General features: G+C 38.5%; 2 protein-coding genes across 3 annotated transcripts in view; one reads left to right on the forward strand and one right to left on the reverse strand.

Annotated features, from left to right (window-relative positions):
* The window catches only part of KCNIP1 (potassium voltage-gated channel interacting protein 1), a 234,084-nt gene extending 216,536 nt beyond the window's left edge, over nucleotides 1-17,548 (reverse strand). The window contains exons 1-2 of one of the 2 annotated variants that reach the window (XM_058848941.1): nucleotides 17,461-17,548; nucleotides 12,202-12,210 (exon numbers count right to left, since the gene is read on the reverse strand). In XM_058848941.1, the coding sequence (XP_058704924.1) occupies nucleotides 12,202-12,210; nucleotides 17,461-17,548 (97 nt within the window). The remainder of the gene's footprint in view (nucleotides 1-12,201; nucleotides 12,211-17,460) is intronic. The other variant, XM_058848938.1, reaches the window with a different exon arrangement.
* On the forward strand, nucleotides 640-11,911 carry KCNMB1 (potassium calcium-activated channel subfamily M regulatory beta subunit 1). The gene is made up of 4 exons (XM_058848943.1): nucleotides 640-787; nucleotides 6,487-6,652; nucleotides 8,076-8,271; nucleotides 9,780-11,911. Exons 2-4 carry the CDS (start codon nucleotides 6,516-6,518, stop codon nucleotides 10,047-10,049), a joined length of 603 nt encoding a protein of 200 aa, XP_058704926.1. The 5' UTR covers nucleotides 640-787; nucleotides 6,487-6,515; the 3' UTR covers nucleotides 10,050-11,911.
* Nucleotides 17,549-23,069: the final 5,521 nt, after the last annotated feature.

Raw genomic sequence — 23,069 nt, forward strand, 5'->3', positions numbered from 1 at the left:
GTTTACAATTTTCTCCTAATGATTCTACTGGATTAACTCGTCTAAGTTCCTTTAGACTCCCAATAATAGAGTTTCACTCTCTTTGAGTTTCACTCTCTTTCAAAAAAAAAAAAAAACAAAAAAAAAACAAACCAAAAGAAAACTCTGTTCTCTGAAGCTCTGTGCTAGGAGTTATCCAGGAATAGGCTTGGCTTTTTGGCTAGAGGAACATACTAGACACTAATGTACCTATGGCATGCTGGATGATCTTATCTATAAGGCTCTGAATGTACAGTCAGAATTTGAGCACCTCTTGCATCCAAATTCCCTGAAAAGAGTGGCAATAAAGCATTCCCACACAGCTGGTAATGGCTCAGGTTATTAGGAATCAATACCACTGGTCATCAATACAGTTCAATTCCTTAAATCTTACCCAAAAGATCTGTCAGATTTCTAAACTAAAAGAGTTGTACAAAGGGAGTAGGCCCATAGTTTAACTAATCCACCAGAATGTGTCATAAAGGGGCCCTAGACTATAAGAAAGCTCAGTCCTAGTAGTGTGGATTCCTGGTTTCCAGCAATTAATTTTCAAAAGGACAGTGTTCTTTCATACCTTACCATTTATGGTTACAAAAGACTTTGTAACAGGGGAACTAAGTTAGGACTTCAGCCACAGCAAAGCAAATCCAGAGAAGTACAGGAAAGAAAGAAAAAAAAATCACTTTCAGCTCTGGGCTCCACTACTATTCTAAGTCTGTCATGTAACAGATTTTTTTTCATCAGAGAAAGCAGCTTTTCATCAAAAACTGTGAGTATATTTCGAAACAACTGTTTTTCCTTGGGAACATGTGATAGCTTTGTGTTTTTCAAAGTACAGTGTTTTGGGAAGCAAAAGGCTTTTATATCTGCAGCACTATGAAGGACAGCACAGATAACTTTTCTGCATGCAGACTGAGTTCTCTGTTTTGTAACTGGGTGCAATCTGATCATTCTTCACAACTGTTAGCAAAGGTAGCAATAATATTTTCACAAATTAAGAGCCTGTAGCTCATACAAGACCATAGTTCTTATTCATTTTAATGGTAAATGCACCTTTAGTCTTAGAATTTTCATGGCTTTGGGTGTTCAGCATTACTCAAGAGGTTGTACTTACCTACCCCTAAGTTAGAGAGGAACCAGGAACATGAACTCTTGAAGGCTTCCCAAAAATCTGCTTTTGAAATGTTTCCTTCTGTGCAGAACTGTTTCCTTCTATGCATCTGTCTACAGCACAGAATCAAAGTAAAAAGTACTCCAGAAAGATTTCAGAACAGCTGAACTAAGCAAGTAACTTGTCTTTTTTTTCCCCCATTTTTAGTTTTTTAAAGAACCATCATGTTTAAAAGCTAACAGAATTAGTCTTGAACAACTGCATATTTTTTAGACAATTAAAAAAGCTAACTACTTTAATTCACTCTAGTGGCACATCCAGTGAACAGTTCAGTAATAAAGCAAAATGATACAGAATATTTCATAAAATAAACAGTTGTATCACATTGCACAGTCAAAATATTGCTGGTTCGGGTTTCCAAGACAACCACATAAGAAATTTTTCTGTGCACTTTTCCATCTAGGCTCAGCATCACCTCAGTCTGTAACATACAGTATTTGTTGTCCCAGACACACAGAAAGCTTATTAAGTAATGAAAAAAATGTGTTCCCTGGCTACAGCACTCCCCCCGTACCAGCCAGAAAAGCCTGTAAGGCTAGAGGATGAAACAGAGGGTGGGAAAGAAAGTGCTAACACAAATGCAATTTGGACTACAGCCTGTTGTAAATTGTGGGGTAGCAGGTGAGAAAATAATGAGCATAGGATTGAAACAGAAAGGAAGAATCTAAGCAGTGTTGAAGTGCCCACAGAAACACAAATAAGTAGGTCTGAATGACCCAACTAACTCTACCTGGAGACAGTCCTAAATATGCAAATATGAGCTCTGTTCCAGTAACGTAAGTAGTACAGAGCTCATATTTATAAAGCTAAAACTTTTGCCTACTGGTTCTCACAAAAAGCATTTGGCCAATAAACTGTCATTTATTTATAATTTGTATTTATAATTTATGTCAATTATTGTGCTCCTCTCACAAATCTAGCAAAACTGGCAATTTTTATTTTGTCTATATAAGGTGTTTTGAGAATAAAACAAGGTGGCTTAAGTTGGCATTTGACAGGAGAAAACAAATGGCTTTTTTGCATGTAGAAAGCAGTAGAGTCCAAAGGGTACAGGCCTGTTTAAAAAGTCCTCAACACTTCAGAGATGTGAATGACTTGTATCACTCTTCTTGGTATGATGCTGTATTAGAATATAATGTTCATCTGAAAGCAATATGTAAGTGTTCACTGGAGATTCATCCTATAGTGTGGGATCAATCAGCTCAAAGAAAAACCAAACCAAAAAAACACAACACTACGTCACTGTTAATATGTATTTCCAACTTAAATATAAGAGACAGATTTAGCAGCCTTTCTTCTGCAAGCAAGATAAATTCATCAGTGCCATTCATACTGTACCCAAATTAAGAGCAATCTGGAATAGCTTGAGAGAGAGGTCCCATCCGAACTCACAAAAGTCACACCACTGGAAACTCCTCAAAAGATGGGAGAGTAGGAGGAGGTAGAGGCTTCCCAGCAAGTATCAAATATCTCTCTCTAATTAAAATGGGAAACTATTCCAAACCTGAGCGGATGGCATCCCTAGGATTATCACTAGCAGCTATGAATGCAATCATTATACATTGAAATTGCACAGCTAATGTACTGTATAGTTTAACGATGGATTGAAGAAATTAGGCAGAGAGAACATTATCAAAACATTTGCAGTTTATACATTCCTAGTAAATATGGAACTATGGCATAAAATTTTCAGCACAAAAATACATTTACATTTTCTCTTGAAGGCTGGACTAAGCCTTACTTTGTACACTTCAACATTTTCCAATTCAATTTTACTCAGACTTCCTGGGCCAATCAAGTCTTCTGCAGTGCTTAATTTTAAAAGATTTAATGGCTTGTCAGATGAAACACTAAATCGGCTATTTCAACACTCCTTCTAATGTACATAGAGTAAGGAGACAGGAGATTCTTTTAATCTGAAAAAATTAAACTTTAAAACAGTGATGAAATTCCAAGTAAATATAGTTTTATATATTTATGCAACTTTGCTTTGTCTTGAGAGACAGAAAATTAAGGATTTTCAGCAGCAGTAGTACACAGGAATGTTTATGTAAGAAAGAAAAAAATAAAAGCACATGGATTTCCTTTGCAGTCTTGTGCTTCCTCTTAAATTCTTCTGCGCATGCATGAATTAGTGTTACAGATTTTTCTTGTCTTCTACATTTGAAAGCAGAAAAAAATGCACCAGAAAATATGTATTTGAGTTTTAGGGACCACATTTACAGCTACTTTGCTACAGCAATGCACAATGATATAAGCACCCCTGTTTTGCATTGCCTGAAGACCTAGCTGATTACTTTTTATGTCTATAGAAGCACTTAGGGTGATATTTTTAGATTAACTCTTCTTGTTAACATTCTCTGCATAATTTACATGTACTTATTCCCTTCGGGGTAGAGCAGTTATCTGAACTGGGCGAGCAAAGACAAACAGCATAATTTAGCAGCCCTTGAAGAGAGCCAGGGTCACACAGTCTTTCTGGTGTCTGGATGGGGAAGAACACTGAACTTAACCTCTGGATCACTTGTCAAGAATTTCCAGTTTACACATACAATTTCCTTTTGTGTCTTAAAGTGACGGTCTGCTGGTTTTATATTATTAGGAAGATTAGTTTAGTGGTACATCCACTGCATGTGTGGCGGGCATTCAAGCAGAATTTTAGGGCAATTAGATTTCTTAGTAGTTCCTTGATTAACAGTCCCACGGTTCTTGTTTTCCATGTAACAAGCGGGTTGATTAACCCACTGTTTCTCAATGCAGGTGGGACAGCTCTGTAAATATTATGGTTCATCAAAATTCAATATGTTAACACTGTTTAACACTAGGACACTTTTCCACAAGTCACAGTGGCAGTACCAGTCTTTAATTTTATCAATTTCTCACAGAAGAGTAAAGATTAATCATTGTTACTATATGTAAGAATTTCTTGTTAATAATACAGGTTTTCATTCATCTATCATTATCTCACCATCATATATGGACCTGATGCTCCAGTACCATTTGGTCTCAGGGCCTGTGCTCCAGGGCTGATAATGTTCCTTTATTCCACTTTCCCCTCTGACCAAGCTGCACAATAGGTAAAGGAGAGCCAGCTTAATAATAATTAGGACTAAGGAACTGTGTTGCACGGTGTTCCAATATTCTAAGTAGTTTGGAATTCTTTAGGGTTTTTTAAGTGTTTTTTCCCATTTTCCAAACAAAAAGAAATGATGGAAGGTTCCAGGGAACAGTCACTGATACTTACTGTGCAAATTTCCTTGCTGCACACACCTCTCCATGTAGTTAGGTGTGAGCATGCAGGCACAGCATGAGTGTGCTGGGAGAATTTGATACCACATTTTCTACCTATAGCCCCACTGACTAAGCAAAACATAGTACAGCCTTACTTAAGGGCATTAGCTCACATTCTGTATTAAACTCAAATGGCAGTAAACAGGGAAAGTTCATCTATAGCAATTTTAAAATTGAGATGCTTCTTACAATATCAGTGAATTCTACGTGATCATTAGAAAAACAATTCCACTCAAAATGCTATATACAAAATTCACAGTGGATGTGTATGTTTTATTTAAAGTAGACTTATATATGGAAGTGGACAAAATTCAATATTCTAAAAGTAACCTGTTTAGTTTCTAGGGACACATAAAAACAGCCTTCCACTTTGAAGGTTTCAAAATATATACTTAATATCTGCAACTAACCAGAAGTTCTGCTAAATGACCAAAGCTGTTTTACTGTCCACAGACATCTATATTTTTACTGCTAATAGAACTAACATTCAGGTGTGATATCAGTCTAAAAACAGCAGGATGTTAATTTTCAAATATCTTTTCCCTTTGGTCATTAAACAGTTAAAGTGAGGTACTTTTACCAGTGAAAACCATGAATAGCAGAAAAGTAAAGAACATTCAGAATATATTTCCACTCATTCCTTTAAGAGCTGATAATCTTTGAGGGCTATCTCATCCTTCACCAAATTCAGTATGGTCCCCTACTTGCAGTCACACCAAAGCCCTGCCAGCCTGTAGCAGCTGGAGACCATCTGCTCACAGATAACCTGAAGAGCCTATTTTCCAGCTTTGGTTTGTGCTTGTCTTACACTGCATATAAATTTAAGTCTGAACACAGACTTTGACAGGAACCATGCCATCCTGAAGGCCAGACAGTAAGGATAAACACTAAAAAGTTGCACACACCTGAAACTAAAATTCTGAAAATGCACTGCCTAAAGCTGTGCATCACTGCCTTGTGCAGAACAGAAAGAAAAACTGATTTGGCATGAAGGTAACATTTTCTTTTTCTCCTGCTTTGTTCTCCTCTCTTATCCCCAAAAAGCCCACACAAATCTTGCCAGTCTTGTCATTTCCATTAAGACAGGAGAAAATTTTGCCAAATTTTCAATAAAACACAAAAACTCACAAATCTGCAATCACACCTGTCAGATACTGCAGTATCTGCAGCAGATATTGGTGATGGGTTGAACTTGCAGTGAAAGTTCTGGACTATTTCTATAGAAACCTATACGTCACTCATAGTGACTTAATGGCATATGGACTCATGGCAAAAATTTTCAGATTCTCTTCAACAAAACATTATGGATCATTTAAGGTGGATAATTTAAAATGCTCTTTGTCAACAGTTGAGGGGCTAATGCCAGTCAGTTCTGAGCTCAGGTTCAGATAGCTCTGCCCAAGAGTTAGTTCCCCAGAGCGACACCAATACATCTTGGACAGCAGGTTTGGAGCACCTCTGAATGGACAAAGCCAAGCAAACATGCAGAAGTCAGAAATCTCAAATGCTAAATTTTTATCTATTTCAGTTCTTCTGAAATAAGACAACTCCATCTCAAACTGCTCCAGAAGAAAAGGCATAATGTATAAAGGTTTCTACTCTGGGAAGGTTTTCCCTTCACACAGTCTTTACCAATATGCAGCAAAACAACTCTAACATTGTTAAAGAGAAGCAGCAACATAAAAAAGACTAAATTAAGACTGAGGACAATTGGACTGTTAACAGAATTCTCCCCCAGAAGTTATAAGGTTTTCCTGCTTAACCTCCTGGCCTACACAAACACATGCACACTTCTTGAGGTAGTACACAATAAATTTAAAAAGTAAAAGAGTCTAACGATAACAAAAAGCACAGTTAAGTTTGGTTTCGTTTTTTTCAGTTCTAGTTTTGGCAAAAAACAGGTCTGTTCCTCCATCAATTATATTATATTTCAGAAACGAGTTACATAACTACAATAACTGTCATGTTTTCCTTTTCTTTTCTGTATTTTATTTTATGCCAAAAAGAGGTTGTTCACGTTTCACAACTCTAAGTCATGCTGGGAAAGAAGTTGGTGACTGCACAAAAGCGAGGGGAGACAAGAGCCCTCTGCCTGGGACTGGGAATGGTTGCATGTTCCATGATGATGTACTTTTTTATTGGAATCACCATTGTGCCATTTTACACTAAGAGGTAATAAGAGCCATTTATTTATGAAACAAAACCATGCTTTTTCCTGTTAGCATCATATACAATAATTAAAACAGTGATAAAAATATATGTAAGTATATTGTACAATAAACAAAATGCTCTCAAAAAGCTTGCAAGGATTTAAGACAGAAGAGAAAAAGTGTGCCAAGAATTCATCAGGCACAACTGAACACAAAAAAGAGGAAATTATTCTCCTCAGAGCTAAACAAAATAGTCTGAATTGAAACATTTACTGTAGAATCAAAAAGCCAACCATGCTTATCAAAGCTTGATAATGAAAAGCCAAGATTTGCATAAATAAAAAGAGTTCAAAAAAGCTCTTTCATGGGCAGGAGAGTGTCGTGTTTAATAAAAGTTAAGCAACAGAAGTCATGGTAAAATTGTTCACTCAAGAATCTGTATCTTACTTCCAAATTAACTATCATAAGAAATTAGCACCTTGCAACAACCCAGTGTGCCACATCAAATATTACAGGACATAACGAATGCTGAAGGACTTACTAATGCCCACCCTTTTATTTAATTTTACAAGTTCTGCCTACAGACACAAAACCAATTTGTAAAATATTGAAGTAACAAGTTCATATATTGAGATTCTGACAGAGAAAGCAAGGACATCCACCTCATTCTTCTTGCTAGAGCACATTTAATCTCAAAACTATTTCTTTAAAAAGAGAAAACCATTCTCTTTAAAACAGAGTAATTCACATATTTATTTTCCTTCCTCCAGGTTACATTACAAAAGACTCATACATGTATCCAGAGTAGTTTCATTAGAACTGGAGTAAGACTGTTTCTTGACTTTCTTTGTCACCAAGGTGTACTACTGTGAGCAAAATATTTTGTGTTATCAATAATCGAAATGAAACTCTTGAGAAAAACAGATAAGCAACAGCCAAAATTAACTTTTTCCAGACAAAATCCTGCTACTTATTTATACAAGAGGCCCATGCAATAAAGAAAAAGAGAAGTGGAGAAAAACATGGGTACTTATCTGAGTTCTGAGGCTTATTGAATGAAATCAAAGTATTTCTGAGACATGAAGTGTACTGCATTCCAGGTATTTACTACCAAATTTTAAAATCCATAGAAATTTTTCTTTCTTGAATAGCATGAAACCAGCTACAGATGGGAAGGTCAGAATCTAGCTGAAAAACCACAGAATGCATAAAAGACAACAGCATAAAGCAGCAAAAACAACAAACATACTTTCCCAAACTTACTCACTACAGCAGTGCTTCTCCAGATGCAGCCCCAGATTCAGGGTGGGCACAGTTCATCACACCAGGATGAAGAAGCTATGAACTCCAGCCAAGCCACCACACACTGATGTATTTGCACATGCAACTCACAACAGATGTTTCTGATGAGCTTCAAAGTAATACCTTTTGTTTTGTTTTTGTAGTGTTTGGACAGCAGAAACTGTGTGCAAGGTACTCAAAGCCAACATCAAGGACAAAGTTTTCTGCCCAAACAGCGAAGGCTCAGAGGATGAGGAAATCTTTCCTTATCCCTGTCTACAGGTGTGGGTTAATCTGACAGCCTCAGGACAGGAGGTTATGCTCTACCAGACTGAAGATACACTGGAAAGAAATCCTGAGGTACTCACAATACAAACTGCATACTCCCTATCTGCATACTTATTTACATACACATACACATTTGAGGAGAGGGGCTGAGAGTTTTTAAATGGAGCAGCACAGTAACAGCAGGAGTTACTCATCTTTTGTATGTTAACCTCTGGGCTTAGGCCAAGGCAATATCAAAACATTCCAGAAATTATAGAGTTTTGGATTTTATTTTAAACATTACATTAAATATTAAGTTAATAATTTTTAAGAAATTACACCAACACGAATATACAACACTTATGAACATTTTAAAATATGTAAGTTTCCCAGTTGAAGACCCATTGTAACAAATGGTTTATAAGCTGTGGTTTGCTTAGCTCCTTGTTGAATTAGCACGAGAGACATCAAGTTTAAAACCATCCAAAATAAGAGAACAAATCCCAATTTTACTTGTTTTTTAGGTGTATATTATGAAGCAGAAAATAAAGAAAGAGAAAACGGCAACATGATGCACATTTTAGACAGAAAGAAGTAACAAATCAGTGAAAATTCAGATCTTGGATGCCCAAGACTGCAGTACTTTCAGAATCCAGAACAAACATGCTCAGATTACAAGTGCAAAGCATTTATATAGATTAGAGCTTCCCACAGTGCAAACCTAACAGCATCGATCTCTTCAGCTGAAGAGAATTTTTCTAGCCAATGCCTATCTTTAAAATGTCTCAGGGGAGAAGCTACACATAACAAAGGAGCAAACAGAAATTAGCAACTATAGATTGAAACAAGAGTCTTGTTCACTGCAAGGGGAGGCAACTTCTTGATGTCCTACCTACTAGCATTAATGCAAGTAAAATTTTCAGGTCAGGATCCATCCCTGCTTTTGCCCTGGCCAGGGTCCAGCTTAGTACATTCAAGCATTATTATATACACAAAATAATACTGCAGGGAAAAAAAAAGTTTATGAACAACAACAACAAAATTATTGCTTCGAAGTCTATTTCCACTGAAAACTAAATAATTCTGCATTATTACTACAGGTCCAAATAGCTCTGTTTTACAAGGACAAGTAGGAAGCCTCCAACAGCCATGCTTGTTGTATTTTTCCACTATTTACAACCAGAGGTGTGCAGCAAAACAACTTCATTCTTGTGCACACTGACAAGCCAGTGTGAATTTCTGCACAACACTTTCCTGCTGTGGCAGTGCCCAGAAGCTCTGTTAGGAATTGGAGCTTGGCACTGTAATTATGAAGTGACAGTGTCAAAGACAGCAGGGTTTTTTTGAGCATGTATGTTATTGGTTTCCAGCAACATAACTCCAATCCGTGAATATGTGGACTGGGGGCATAGACGTACTGATGGAAACAGGGAAGCATGGCATAGCAAATGAACATAATGAAACCAAGACAATCTCCAGGGATGCCAAACCACAGACAATTTTGTCAGCACTAGCATGATTTTTTTCACGCAATCTGACTTAACTAAAAACTTTTTATTGGAGTATTTGTTATCGTGAATCACCTTGATCTCTTATTTCAGTGCTCATACGTCCCAGACAAGTTGGAGAACTCTAAAGAAGTTAAGGCACGAATAGAAACAATTGCAAGCAATTTCAAAAAATACCAGACTTTCCCATGTTACTATGACCCAGGAGGAGCACAGACCAACGTCATTTTAAGCAGACTTTATCCCTCCAAAGGCCTTCTCTTTGCTTTCCTCTGGCCTACGCTCATGTTTACTGGCGGATGTCTGATTATTGTTCTGGTAAAAATTAGTCAGTATGTTTCTGTTCTTTCTGCTTGGCAGTAAAAAATACATATCTAGCAAAGATTGTTGCAATCGTAGGAAGATACTAACATGTTCTGCCTTATTGGCATTTTGTGACTCTTAATATACCAGGTGTCGATTCAAGGGCAGGCATTCCAAAAAATTGAATAGCAACCACCACAGATGGAAACCCATTATGCAAGGACAAAATATAAAACTGATTCCCGGGAATGCCTGAAAATACATCATAAACACACAGACTTAGTTATTCTATTGTTTTCTTGGGCTTTAGGAGGTGCAGCTGCTTTACAAAGCTACAATTCACATTTACTACTAAACTCTTCCACATTTTAGATGGAGTGCTAATTTTCTGTCTGGTTGAGATCAGTTACTGCCAGATCCATATACATCATCACTGGCAGACACACCCTTTATACCCTTATATACTAATACAATATGTACTCATGGCATACTCATCTGTTGAGAAAAACAGCTTTGTTATGGTGCAAAAAAGGTATATTTTTTATCATGGATCTTGGGAAAGGGAAGAGAGAAAGCCCCTCAAAACAAAAATACGTATACAGACTTTACAAAACTTGCACTCTAACCATCTGACACCAATTGTATATAAAGAAATATATGCATAAAATACAAGGTATGGTATAGAAGCCTACACTAAAAGTATGTTTTTCTATTGAACTCAGATCTTAACCTTGCCTTATTTGAGACAAGTGTCCCACTCAAGGAAGGTTACCTGGCTGCCACTTGTATAGATTATAAAACTGATACAAAAAGGAAGTTATGATATAATATAGTGTCCTGGTTCTGGCCAAGACAGGGTTAATTCTGCAGTAGCCCAGAGGGCCTGCATGGTCAGGACCCAGAGGTTATTCTGTAGCACCTCACCTCCTTTTCTGGGAAAGGGCTGCCTGCCAGCTGGGGTAGCAAAGCAGTGGGAATGGTCAGGTATTGTCAGGAGTGAGAACTCAGGTAGAAATCGTTTCCTGTACACTCTTTTATTAGTATTGTTGCTGTTACTGTTCATTGTCTTTTCATTGATGTTTCCAGTAAATTGTTCTTATCGCAACCCATGATGTTTGCATTTTGTGCCTCCAGTACTCCTCTCCAGATCATCTAAGTGGGGAAAAGGAGAGGGGAGAAGCAAGCAGCTCGTGGCTTGGAGTGTTTCTGTAGGAACACGTAATTGAGGAATACAATTCTTAAACCACAACAAGTGAAATACATCTCTGATGTCTTAATAAACTAGCACCAAGATATTTCACAAAAGAGATATGTTTGTTTCCAGAGCCAAGACTAGGAATGCTCTGGTGCATGTAGAGAGACTTTCTCTGTTCTCTGAAAATAACTGTTTCTCTCAGCCAAATTAAAAATTGTCATTAGACACAGGTGAACATGAGATACTTCCTGCATACTATATTTGACTGTCATCTGGGGCAAAACTGGTACAAGCTTTCTCACCACACAGGTGATAGGAAAAGACTTAAGGAAATAACAGTCAACAAGTCTGACTGGAAAAAAATATTAGCCAGTTCAAACTGAACTTAGAAAAGCCCTAATGCATTGAATTAAGGAAGAAAGAATAGCTTACATTTTTATAACTTTCAACCACATCTTAGTACTTTAACAAGACCTACCTCACTTCAATTCACTTTTGGATATAGCACTAGCAAGTCACTAGTGAAACCCTCCACTAAAAACCTACTTTTAGGAAGAGGAGTCAGCCATGTACATCAGAAACATGCCACGCAGCCTCCTGCCACGTGACTAGCATTATTTCACCTTGGAATCTTCATCCCTTCCTTTGCTCTCCTTCAAAAGAGCAAATCAGCAACTACAGTACCTGTTCCATGTATGATGAGGCTAATCAACCAATAAAAATGCACTTTTCACTGAAGCAAAGCTTGATGCCTGTCATTAATCATCATTTCTATTTCCACATTATATTACTATGTTCCACTTCCATTTCTAATGGGTTTTTTGCATTACTACAGCACCATTTGTAACAAGATACTTCTGTAATTTTAGTGTAATACATCCTCTGATAGGCATTTATAGAAAAAAAAAATTGAAATAAAGAAAATACTATGCAATAGTAAAGTAATGGCAAAGAGCCAATATGCAACATAAAAACCCCTACACTCCAACTTTACTTTTCTAAGCAAACACTTGATACAAGTTATGTCTGGGAAGAAAAGTTACAATAAACCTCTTCGTTCAACATACAAGCCACAATTTTCTATTCTTATGTCCTGTAAAACTCTCAAATATACTGCATCCTACAGTCCTCTGCTTGAGAAAGCAGAGCTACTCTGAACAAGCTACTACATTAACATTCTGTAACTTGTATTTCTTAAACACTGTCAGACAACTATTGCTCTATCATACAGTGCTCTTGAGAATCAAAAGATCCTGGCCTCAGAGGCAGCTACCAAATCCTGAGAGAGCAGTCAATAAGGACTTGACTCTTTCAGAGCTACATCATTAAGTTTCTAATAAATTTCTAGCAGCAACATGCAGCTATATGCTTGCACAGATATTAGTTTAGAGGCAGAGGTTTATAGAGTTTTAAAAGGGAGATTAGAGCATTATCACTTACTCTCAGTTCTTATAATTCATCTTGCTCTTGATGACAGAAGTGCAGTGCATGTACATATATTGATTCCTTTAGTACAGCCTTTGCAGAAGAGATAGTTTTATTTGCAGTTCATTTTTCATAGGCATGCAAACATGTAATATGCCAAACAGAGGTGTACTTTGCTTAGTGGCTCAAAGCCTGATCATTATGAAGAACATGTAACTAAATAAGCTGGCTTTTTTAAGGAGCAAAACAAAAATCACAGTCACAGCATGCAAAAGTCCCCATCATGCAATGAAACTGAAGAGTTTCACTGGGTAAAGTTAGGATCAGGTACTGAATGGTGAAGCTTCTGTAGTTCCAGGATCTTCTCTAAGTCAAAAGCTATTCTGCCCCTCAGGCCAACAGCCCCCTGCTAACAGCACTGTATGTACAGAAACTATCACCTTGCAGTGCCGTTTGGTAAACACTGACAAGCTCTAACTCCACTCTATAAAAGCACATTATTATGGGTAACCCTAACCACTTTCCTTATTGAAGAACATTTAAAACACCCAGAAAAGTGTACTAAAGAGAGAACTGGTGCATCAGTTCCTTCTGAATTAGACCTTCCCTCAACTTGAAGGCAGTAGCCCTAATTCAAGGAGTGAAGAGGGGCTATGCTGCCACAGGAGGATCAGAATATTTTTTCATATGTCACACAGGTGTAGGAACCCTGGCATAACCTGAACAATTGTAATGAACCTCCCTGAGTCTTTCGGGCATCTCACAACATTTACCCTACCATTGCATTTTCAGAGGCTAGAGTCACGAGGACAAACTTAACACAGTGCTAGTATGCACCAAAGGCACAAGATTAACTACTCCTAGAAGAGACAGAGGACTCAGAGTCAGAGTATGACTAAGAGGAACCATGTGCTTTCCTTACCGTCTCACATAACATCTTAGAAGACTATCTGTGTTTTAAATTCACAAAGCATCAAAACAGACCACACAGCTGTAAAACACTCAGAATACTTTCTTTCATGCTGGGAGAGGCTAGGGGGAGAGCAAGATGTTTGAAGACTTTATCACTGCAGTGGAACAGATAATTAAGCAATTAAAACTATGAAAAGTAGACAAATTACCAGTTCCAGATGAATTGCACTGTGGAACAAAATTGGGAGAAGCAAAAAGTCAGAAATTACTGCCTTTGGCAAGCATCTTAAGAACACAACTAAAAGAGTGGAGGTTCTGGAACAAAGGTGAAAGGGTAGTTAATTTGCAGAAATTTATCTGGTTTTGCAAAGGAATATTTTAAAGGAGTTGGTTCCTAAAATAATCTTGCTTTTCTTGTGTTAATAATTAGAACACATTAATAGAAACCAAGAGGTCTCATTCCAGCTTCACTTTTGGTAACCCAACAAGGCCCTCCCCTCCTAGGTTTTTAATGGTATTAGCAATATCTTCACACACACAGGCTCCGTGTTTAATCATTCTGCTCAACAGGAAACCCTCTACAAACTCATTCTTGACTACTTGCTTCCAGGCCATGGAGAATGTATCACCATTTCACATGCTGGAGTAATGTGAAACAGCATCTTAACTTCCCACAAAATCTTCACAAAGGCAATTTCGGTGAAGGTGCTCTGCACACCCACTGTCCATCACATGTGCTAGCATTGCCAAAAGCCTCTTCTACAGTCTTCTCTGGAGGTACTGAATACCCATCCCAGCCAAGGAGAATAAGGGAGTTATCCTGCTCACATCAGCAGAAACAGGGCATGCTTCTCCAGGCATGCCTTCTTCAACATATACATCTCACTATAAAAGCAACAGCTCTTGGTGGAGGAGGCCTTCTCTCGCACAGACACAAAAACCTCTGCTCTGCTACTAAAACTTTCCAAATAAGAACATACTAAGAAGGAAGCTAGCAAAATTTGCTAGACCAGCTTGCAGAAGTATCAGCTCTTGGCTTACAGTCTCATAGACTTGCTGCAGACATAAATCAGGACATACCAACCAGGCTGCACAGCGGTACAGATGTGCCTCTTCCCTTACTGTCCACTGCAGGGAGAGGCAGCAGTCTCCTCACACCTTGCTGAAAAAGTAAGGACTTCATAGCTGCAATCAATTTCATTTTACTATTGTAAATAACCATTGCTATTATTAAAACCAGCAGAAGCCATAGAGGGCAACTAAGGATTACATGCCAATTGAACTGCAGAGTATCTCCAACTGCAATAACCCTGCAGAATGGCTTAAGCATGAGAGAAACTTGTGCCTAGTAAAGAATTTTCCTTGTTAAAGTAAAATCTCACATTAAAGTGTATGAAAGAAATGAGGAAGAAGTGGGATGAAAAACACAGGTGATAATACTTGAATATGAAAAAGCATGTATATGGTGTAAGCTTAAAAAAACAATAATAGTGATATACAACAGTTTCTATTTATTGGTTTTTCATACATAAGGTTTTCTAAAAGAAATACTAAACTATAAGCTCTGGGATGAACATACAAGCAAACATCAACACTTTTTTTTTAAAATTCAACAATCCTGAGCAATATTTTTTCTAATCACTTACTTTCTAGTTATGATTTTCATAGGCAACAATATGGTAACATTAATTCTAATTGTAGCAGGTCTTTGATGTCTGTGCAATGAATGTGGTTTATGCCTTGCTGAATCATTTTCTCTCAGTTCAAAACACAAGCTGAATGGAAAAAAAAGGAAGTTTATCATAGTTTTAAATTCTTTGAAGCCTTGGAAGACACTCTTATCTCATCCAAACAGCTTGAAGAGAGACACTGGCATGGAAAAGAGACGGGTAAAAGTGTACACCATTGCATTGGCTGCAATGACTACGATAATGCAATGCTGGCACATTTCAGAAGGCAACAGGGGAAACAGGTCTTGGACATTTTATACTTTGATTTACTCTTCTTAGAATGCTATGTTGTCAGACTCAAATTTTCATCTATCCCATTGCCAAAGCAAAGGAAACTGTGGCAGTCTCATTTTATTATTGTATTTATTATGTCAAGAAATGCAAGGGCTGCTTGAAAGCACCGCATTAGATGAACTGCTCTAGATGTATGTGTGGGGAAACATGACCAGAACACAAGTTTCCTCTTGCCTTTAATGGAGCTCAAACAGATGGCACAAAACTTACCATCAATCACTTGTGACTATAATAGTATATACCATTATCTCATGAAAAAAGCACAAATAAGATACACAAAATTCACCATACTGACATGCCATAGAAAACAAGATCTTACAGACATCACCACTACCTTTTCTTCTGATCATGACAAGTAATTTGTTTTTCTCACTTGTTTTCAATTGTAAGAGAGGCATCTTGGCATTAATCATGAATTACAACCAAAATCTGTCAGCTTTTTTGTACAACAGACTTTTACAATTCCTTAATCTTCCCTCTGCTGGTGTTTGGCAGGATATGGAGGACACAGAGGAAAGTGGAAGAAGAATAATTAAGGACATACAGATGTAATTTTAAAACAACCTTGATTTTAAAAGCAACCAATGTGTTCAGTACTCTTAATGTGAAACAGACATTTTTCTGGTGCAGATTTTTTTTGCAAGCCAGTAATGTTAATATGAGAAAGCTGTCAAAGAGCTACATTTGGTTTCTACAGAGACAGATTGAATAATTTTTCCCAGTTTCTGCAAAAGTAAACTACTCTTAACAGTTCTTGGCACTTTTACATTTGTTTTTTAAAAAGTCACCGAAGCCTGTTTTAGTTTATCCTAAGAAACCACTTTAACATTATAATTCATACTAGAGCATACACATGCACTCCAGACAGCCAACAGAACCACACACACCTCCAAGAACTCTAAACTTATATGAAAAATAAATGTTTCTTTTTTTTGCTCTTTGACTATGACCACATTAAAAAGAGCTTGACTTTGTATTTTAAAAAATTGCGTCATAACGGAGACCCTTCAGCCTTCTGAAGGCTGAAATATCAAATTTCTCTGGTAATAAATTAGTTCACACCTCATTATTAATTCCCAAAACCACCCCTGCCTCCAACCAAACACAAAAATTTGAGAAGCCTGACCTTCACCTAAGAACTGACCACATTTCAAGAGGTAAGCAGCATTTGAGAATAGTATTATTTATAGTTCTCAGGAGTTTCCACAGAGATCACCAATACTCATATATTAGCTGCCAGAGGTGTGCTGAGAAGCGAGAGGAATGGCCAACAAAAATAACATAACTTACCTGAGGGCACCGACAGAGGAACTACTAGACTACAAAGAAGAAGAGAAAGTTTATTTTGTTTGTTGTTTGATTTTAGTAAAGAGGACAGCATAAATAAGTTTGGTACTCTTCCACTTTCAGATGGGAAAGCACAAAGGGTGTAAGTGACAAGCAAAACTTAGATAAGCAAAAGGTATTTCAAATGTGTGCAGTAAGCAATGACCTAGATTTTGAAGCAAGGTACACACATGCTTCAAATTAGCAGAGACAGTAAAGCATAAAATGACACAGAGAAATATCAGTTACTAGCAGTTAGGAAGTCTTTACATTCTTTTAGACTGCACATCAATTGTTTTCACAAACGCATCTCTGAACACATTGAAATAACTCACTACAGTTGCCAGCCAGGGCAGGTTGATAGACACAGGTTACAAACTACACAAGGTAGAAGCAATTACATAAGGCTTTCCAACACAACTCCCAATCTTCACTGCACACAGCAACTTCTTTCAGAGCCAGTTTCCAGAATTAAACCAGAACACCTCTGAAGAGACAAATAAACCCTATCAGAAACCTCCCTCAAGCCTCCAAAACTCACCCCACAAACAGAACAGGCAAACAGTATGAACTGAAATGTTTCCCTTACCTTTGCTGAGAGTGCCCGTGATGAGTTTAAAAATAGTCTGGGAAAATTTGACAATTCCATGCTTGCATCTCTTTGAACAGCCACTCATGGTTCAGATGGATAGAAAGTCTCTTCTCTCTTACAAAGTTCAGGAATAACAATAAAATTAAAAAACGAGTCTTTTACAAAGTTGATACGACTGGTTGTGCGGTGCACAGAACTCTGCTCTCAGGCACCGAGCCCCCGGCTCTACACTGAGGTTTGCTACTCTGAAGCTACCAGGGAGTAGTGCAGCGGAGCAATGCACATTTCTTTTTAGTTAAAGGTATAGCTCTCCCTGTCATCCTCTCGGCCGGGACTGTACACACCTGCGGCGATGTCCTGATAGAAGCTGCTAAGCACAGCAACACCTCGGCCAGACAGGCGAGGAGGAAGGGTTTGCCTCTGCAGGCTATGCGGGCTGCCACGCTGGGCACAGGGAATGCAGCAAGAAATGGCTGGAGTCACCGGCTGCTGCAAATAAAAGAATCTGTTTATCAAAGACCCTTTTCTTGGTGCCCTTTTCTGGCGGATTTCAATAAAATTGTCAATTTTGCTCTCTTCAGGCCGAAAAAACCAGAAAATAACACTTAAAAAAAAATTATTTTACCAACACCATAGTCACATGGTCACATGTAGAAGGCTGCATAGCGTTCTTTCACAAAACCTGCTAGAAGGAGGAAAACAAAGCTTCACCCAGGGGGATTTTTTTTTAAAAAAAAAAAATCTTTCTTTTAATTCTATTTAGACGCTGCTCCGATAGTGATTTGCCTAACACAGAGGGATGTGCCAGCCAGCCTTCTGGAGTCGGCGGGGCTCGGGCTCACCCCTCTGTGCAACCCCACATTTCACTTTTCTCAAACTGCCTCACGTCGTGCCGGTGCGGTGCTCACTCCCTGTACTGTACTGGGAGTTATCCCCTAGCAACAGCCACAGCTCTGGCTTCTTCTGTTCAATCCGTTACTGCTGCGTGTCTGGAATTCTCTGAATAAAAATATTTGATGTCCAGCAGCATAGCGGAGGCATCTCAAATCCCATTTTGAGTACTGGGCGGAGTCTAGCATTTTAATTCATGCTGGCATCGTCTCAGATTTTTTTAAACAAGCCCCCAAATGCACTATTTGCTTGCCCCGGTTACAAGGCTTACCTCAGGTTTCTGTTCACCCGTTAAATTACTTAATCAGCCTTGTCTCTGACAAAGCGACCTGGAGCCAGCCATCACCTCAGAGCGGCAACAAACGAGCACCACCTTTACTGAGGGATAGGCGCAGCGAACAGCTTTGCACTTCTAGGAACAGCGACATCCTTTTCACTCAGGGAGCAGTAAACCTCTTTAAAGGAAACCTTATATTCCTGAAGCAAAACTCAGGGCTTTGCCAAATAGCTCACCTTGCTATGAGATTCACGACTATCCCTCCCTCCCAACTGGAAGCGCCCTCCTTCTCCTCATCCCTGCCTGACACGCGCATCCCCGCACTGCCTCCCGCCCCTCCCCTTGCTGCCCGCCGCCCTCCTCCTCCTTCTTAGGCAGAGAGCAGCGGAGCACTGTCCAAGGAAGCTTTCCGGGGCATTATATTACCTCAAATAAAAATGTTCTTTGTCATGGGAAAAGTGACTTGAGGGCAAAATTACCACCCTCGTCAGCTCGTGCTGGGACTATCACCCCCCACGCTGAGCTGGAAGGCAGTGGACATTTTACTACTGCCCTCTCACTTCCACCTAGTCGCCTCACTCAATTTCAGGTCTTTTCAGATGTAATAGTCCACAGTTTAGGAAAACGTTCACAAAACGTCATGGGAAAGCAGGTGTGAGCTCATGAAGTCGCTCGACCCCGGCCAGCAGGTGCGGGGTGTCCGCCTCACACAAACATCCGCCTGCGGCTAAAGCCTCCGTATTGGGGCTGTGCTTCCACACAACCTTTTGAGTAAATTTTTCTGTAAGTTTCTCAAAAGTCTGATTTTTATTTACTATGCTTTACAAGACAAAAGGAAGCTAGCCGATTATTTAGATACCGTCTTTGAGACGCCAGTGGTGAGCCGTGAGGCCACTCCTGATCAGGACACTGCAGGCAGGCAGAGGAGCATAGGCCCTATTGCCTTCACATCCTCCCTAGCTGAATTTTAAATACCCAAACATCTTCGGCTTCCTGCCACCATCACCTCGACACAGCCCAGAGCCTCGCTTATATGTGACCTCACCGTTTCACAGATTATGATATTTGTGGGGATCCTCAGACCAATGCGGTTAATGGGAAACCGAGACAGATTAAATACACTGCCAAACATTGTTAGAAACGTATGGCTAAATATAAAGTGGTGCACAAACTTCATACGTAAATAATGTTTCTATCCCCTACACCATAGATCAACAACCAGTAAGATAGAGTGATGTGAGGACGCAGGGAGGGAAAGGGAATGTAGCTGTTTTGTGGAAAGCACAGCACTAAATAACTTCTTAATGAAGTAATCTCTAAGGCTGTTCTTTATTCCTAGATATCCAATTCAAAGTTGAAAAAGTTATTCTCCAAAAGAAAAAAAAAAAGCTTTAATAAGGCATTAAAATGTCAAAAAGGGAATCAAGGAGTCAGCAGGTTATTAATTAGTTTAACAACAGCTGATCTTGATCTAGAATTGTATTATAGGAATTTATTCTCTCCTCATTTGCCATTCAGGATCACAGTGTGGGTGACTGAGAGGTAAAAATATTCTCTGAGTATATATTCATATGAGCCAAGTTCAATCAGGGAGTTCAGCCACTACTGACATCAAAGACAGCTAAACCTATTTGCATCAGGAGAAAGTTTAGTCTGGTAACTTGAAACTACACACCAAATGCTTAAGACTAATAAAAGTTGAAGCACTTTCAATAGAGTGTTAAAGATTTCTGTCTTGTAACTCATTGAAGGCTTGAGTTAACCAGGCTTTCAGCAGAAGTTTCAGCAGCCAAAGGCCCTTTAAACACTGAAATTCCAATATAATGTATATATATATATATATATATATATACACATTAAGACTATAGGCAATTATTTTTATATAGAAATATATATACACAGTATATATCTGACATTCCAAACAGAATACTTGGGCATAAAGATACTGATGCTGAAGGGCCTGTAACTGCTTACTATCTGTGGGAAAGTACAAAGTCAGCTTATTTGGCAGTCAACTGACTTCAGCAAATGACAGAGAAAGCCTGTTGGAAGCAAAGGTGTTATGTTCCCCATCTGGGGTGGGGGGAACATTTATTATTTTTTATAATGAACTTTTTTTATAATGACCTGAGACAGCAAGATAAGTATAGACAGACTGTATTTCTGTATATTAAATTTCTTTATGTTACTGGAAGTCTAAGGAGGTCAGTCAGAAGTGCAAAAACCTGCAAAACTAAGGGAAGATTGTGATCTAGGGGATGATATTTTTCTCTGAAAGCTTTACTGTAATAAACTCAAGAAGAGTATAGAATATGCTCTCTATTTTTTTACATGGGTTTTCAACATGCTTAGTAAGTGGCTAGAATAATTATAACATTTAGAAATGTAATTGGTTCATTCACACCCATGCTTATCTTTATTTTCTGCATGTAAAATCTGAGTACACTATATACAAGGTAACTGTTGTTCCAAAAAGCTAGCTGTTCCACCAAGCCCTGCAGGAGCACCAGGACTGACCAGCCGAGGGAGTTTGTGAAGCAAAGCCTCTCCTCCATCCTTTCCCATCTCGGCCGAGAAGGCTGTCACGGGGTCCCTGGTTCTGTTTTGTTGTTAATGCTGTAGTTATTATTGTCTGTTTGCCTCGTTATACATACTAGTAAAGAACTGTTATTCCTATCCCCAGATCTCTGCCTGAGAGCCCGATGATTTCAAAATTATGATAATTCAGAGTGAGGGGCTTTGGATTTTTTTTATTCTGCGGGAGGCACCAGCCCTTGCTAGCAGACCCCTGTCTTCAAAACTGGGACAACAGAGAACTCAAGTAGGAAGAAAAAATTAAAAAATGCTAAACCATGCTTCCCTTCACTTTGGTGGCAGGAACTTGTCAAAAAGGTCTCCAGACTTCTAGGCTGTGAGCGTTTTCATTGAACCAATGGTTGCTCTTATGCCTCCTAGAACTGGTGACATGCAATCATATTCATTTTTATATATTTTATATATTTTTACATATATTTTACATATTCATTTTTATAATAGTATGAAAGCATGTATCAACTTGAGCTGTCAAATGAATGAGGAATGCAATGGCCAATATGTAAGCTATGCTTCAGTGGATCGGTAGGAGATGTCAGAAAAAAAACACCAAATACTGATGAGAACATCAATTTGAAGAACATCTATGGCACTAAGGATAGCATAGCTCCTTCTAGAGGCACTAAGTCATGAAGTTTCAAAATTGAAATTTCCTCAGAATTTCAGTGTCAGGGAAAGCAAGAACTGTATTTCTTTCATCCCCTATTGATGTACAAAACACTCACTCACGGTGAGAGACTTCTCCAAGGTCAAGTTGTTCAGGTATAAGCAGTTTATTATATGGGTAAAGAGAGGGAGAGACCCATGTCTGCCACTAGCCTCGGTGTGCACGTGGTCGGGGTGGGGGGAGAGAGTGGGACGGGGAGAGCAGGAGAGGAGAGGTTAAAGAGGGGAAGGGAAGAAACAAGAGCAATAGAGGGAGAGTGGGGAGAACCAGGGAGGCTGGGGGGGGGGGGGGGTACAAGAGAGGGGTAAGAGGGGGAAAAACCAAGAGAGTTAAGAGCAAGAGAATAAGAGAGGGAGAGAGGGAAAAACAAGAGAGCAAAGTTGCTGTTACAATACAATATATCCTTTCTGTAGTGAATATTCTAATTCCCAGTAACCAATCACTATGAGACACACCCACTAAAGAATTTACATATACTCTATAAGAATTACTACATTACCATACAGTGTTACATTTCAAACTCTAAAAGCTTCACAAATTCTGCCCTTGCTTTTTGACCTTTGGATTCTCTGTCTGCAGAAGGACATTGTTTCATCATCAGGGATTCTCCTTTAGCTGGCGAGGCTATTGTTCTTAGGTCATATAGTAACTAGTACTCAGCATCTTATGACTCAAAGCAAAAATTTCTACTTCAATTCTAGGCTACATATTTTCAAAATCTTCTGCCAAACAATCACATTCATAAGGTTGCCCTGTTTAATCCTCCCCAACAATCCCCCCAGTTCATCACATACTAGGTTTTCATTCAACCTTGAGTTAATTCATTGATGCATTCATTGGTCTGGACTTGGTATATACCTTTATGAGAAAAAAATATTTTCTTTATGTTGCAGTAATTACCTAATATTTTATTGAAAATACTCTCCATTTTTTCCATCTTGTTATGAAATGGCTCTAATAACATATACCTACCTCATACTTATTTTTGTCATCCCAAAAATCTGTTTGTCTCAGTATAATATGATTTAATGATTGACACCTAGTAGTTTTGTGACAAACTTAGTGCAGGCAGTATGAAGCAAAACACCTCCAGCCAGTGCTCTTAAGTCAGTAATCCTATACTACTTTTTACACCCTGTCAATTCTTGAAGTGTAAGCAAGTTGATTTATGCAGCAGAC

This window comes from Poecile atricapillus, chromosome 13 (assembly GCF_030490865.1).
Source record: "Poecile atricapillus isolate bPoeAtr1 chromosome 13, bPoeAtr1.hap1, whole genome shotgun sequence".
In the NCBI taxonomy this organism is placed as follows: domain Eukaryota; kingdom Metazoa; phylum Chordata; class Aves; order Passeriformes; family Paridae; genus Poecile; species Poecile atricapillus.

Coding starts and splice junctions, on each gene's coding strand:
- KCNMB1 (XM_058848943.1), top strand. CDS start 6,516: ATGCTGGGAAAGAAGTTGGTGACTGCACAAAAGCGAGGGGAGACAAGA. Junction 6,653..8,075: donor GTGCCATTTTACACTAAGAG/GTAATAAGAGCC, acceptor TTGTTTTTGTAG/TGTTTGGACAGCAGAAACTG. Junction 8,272..9,779: donor CACTGGAAAGAAATCCTGAG/GTACTCACAATA, acceptor CTCTTATTTCAG/TGCTCATACGTCCCAGACAA.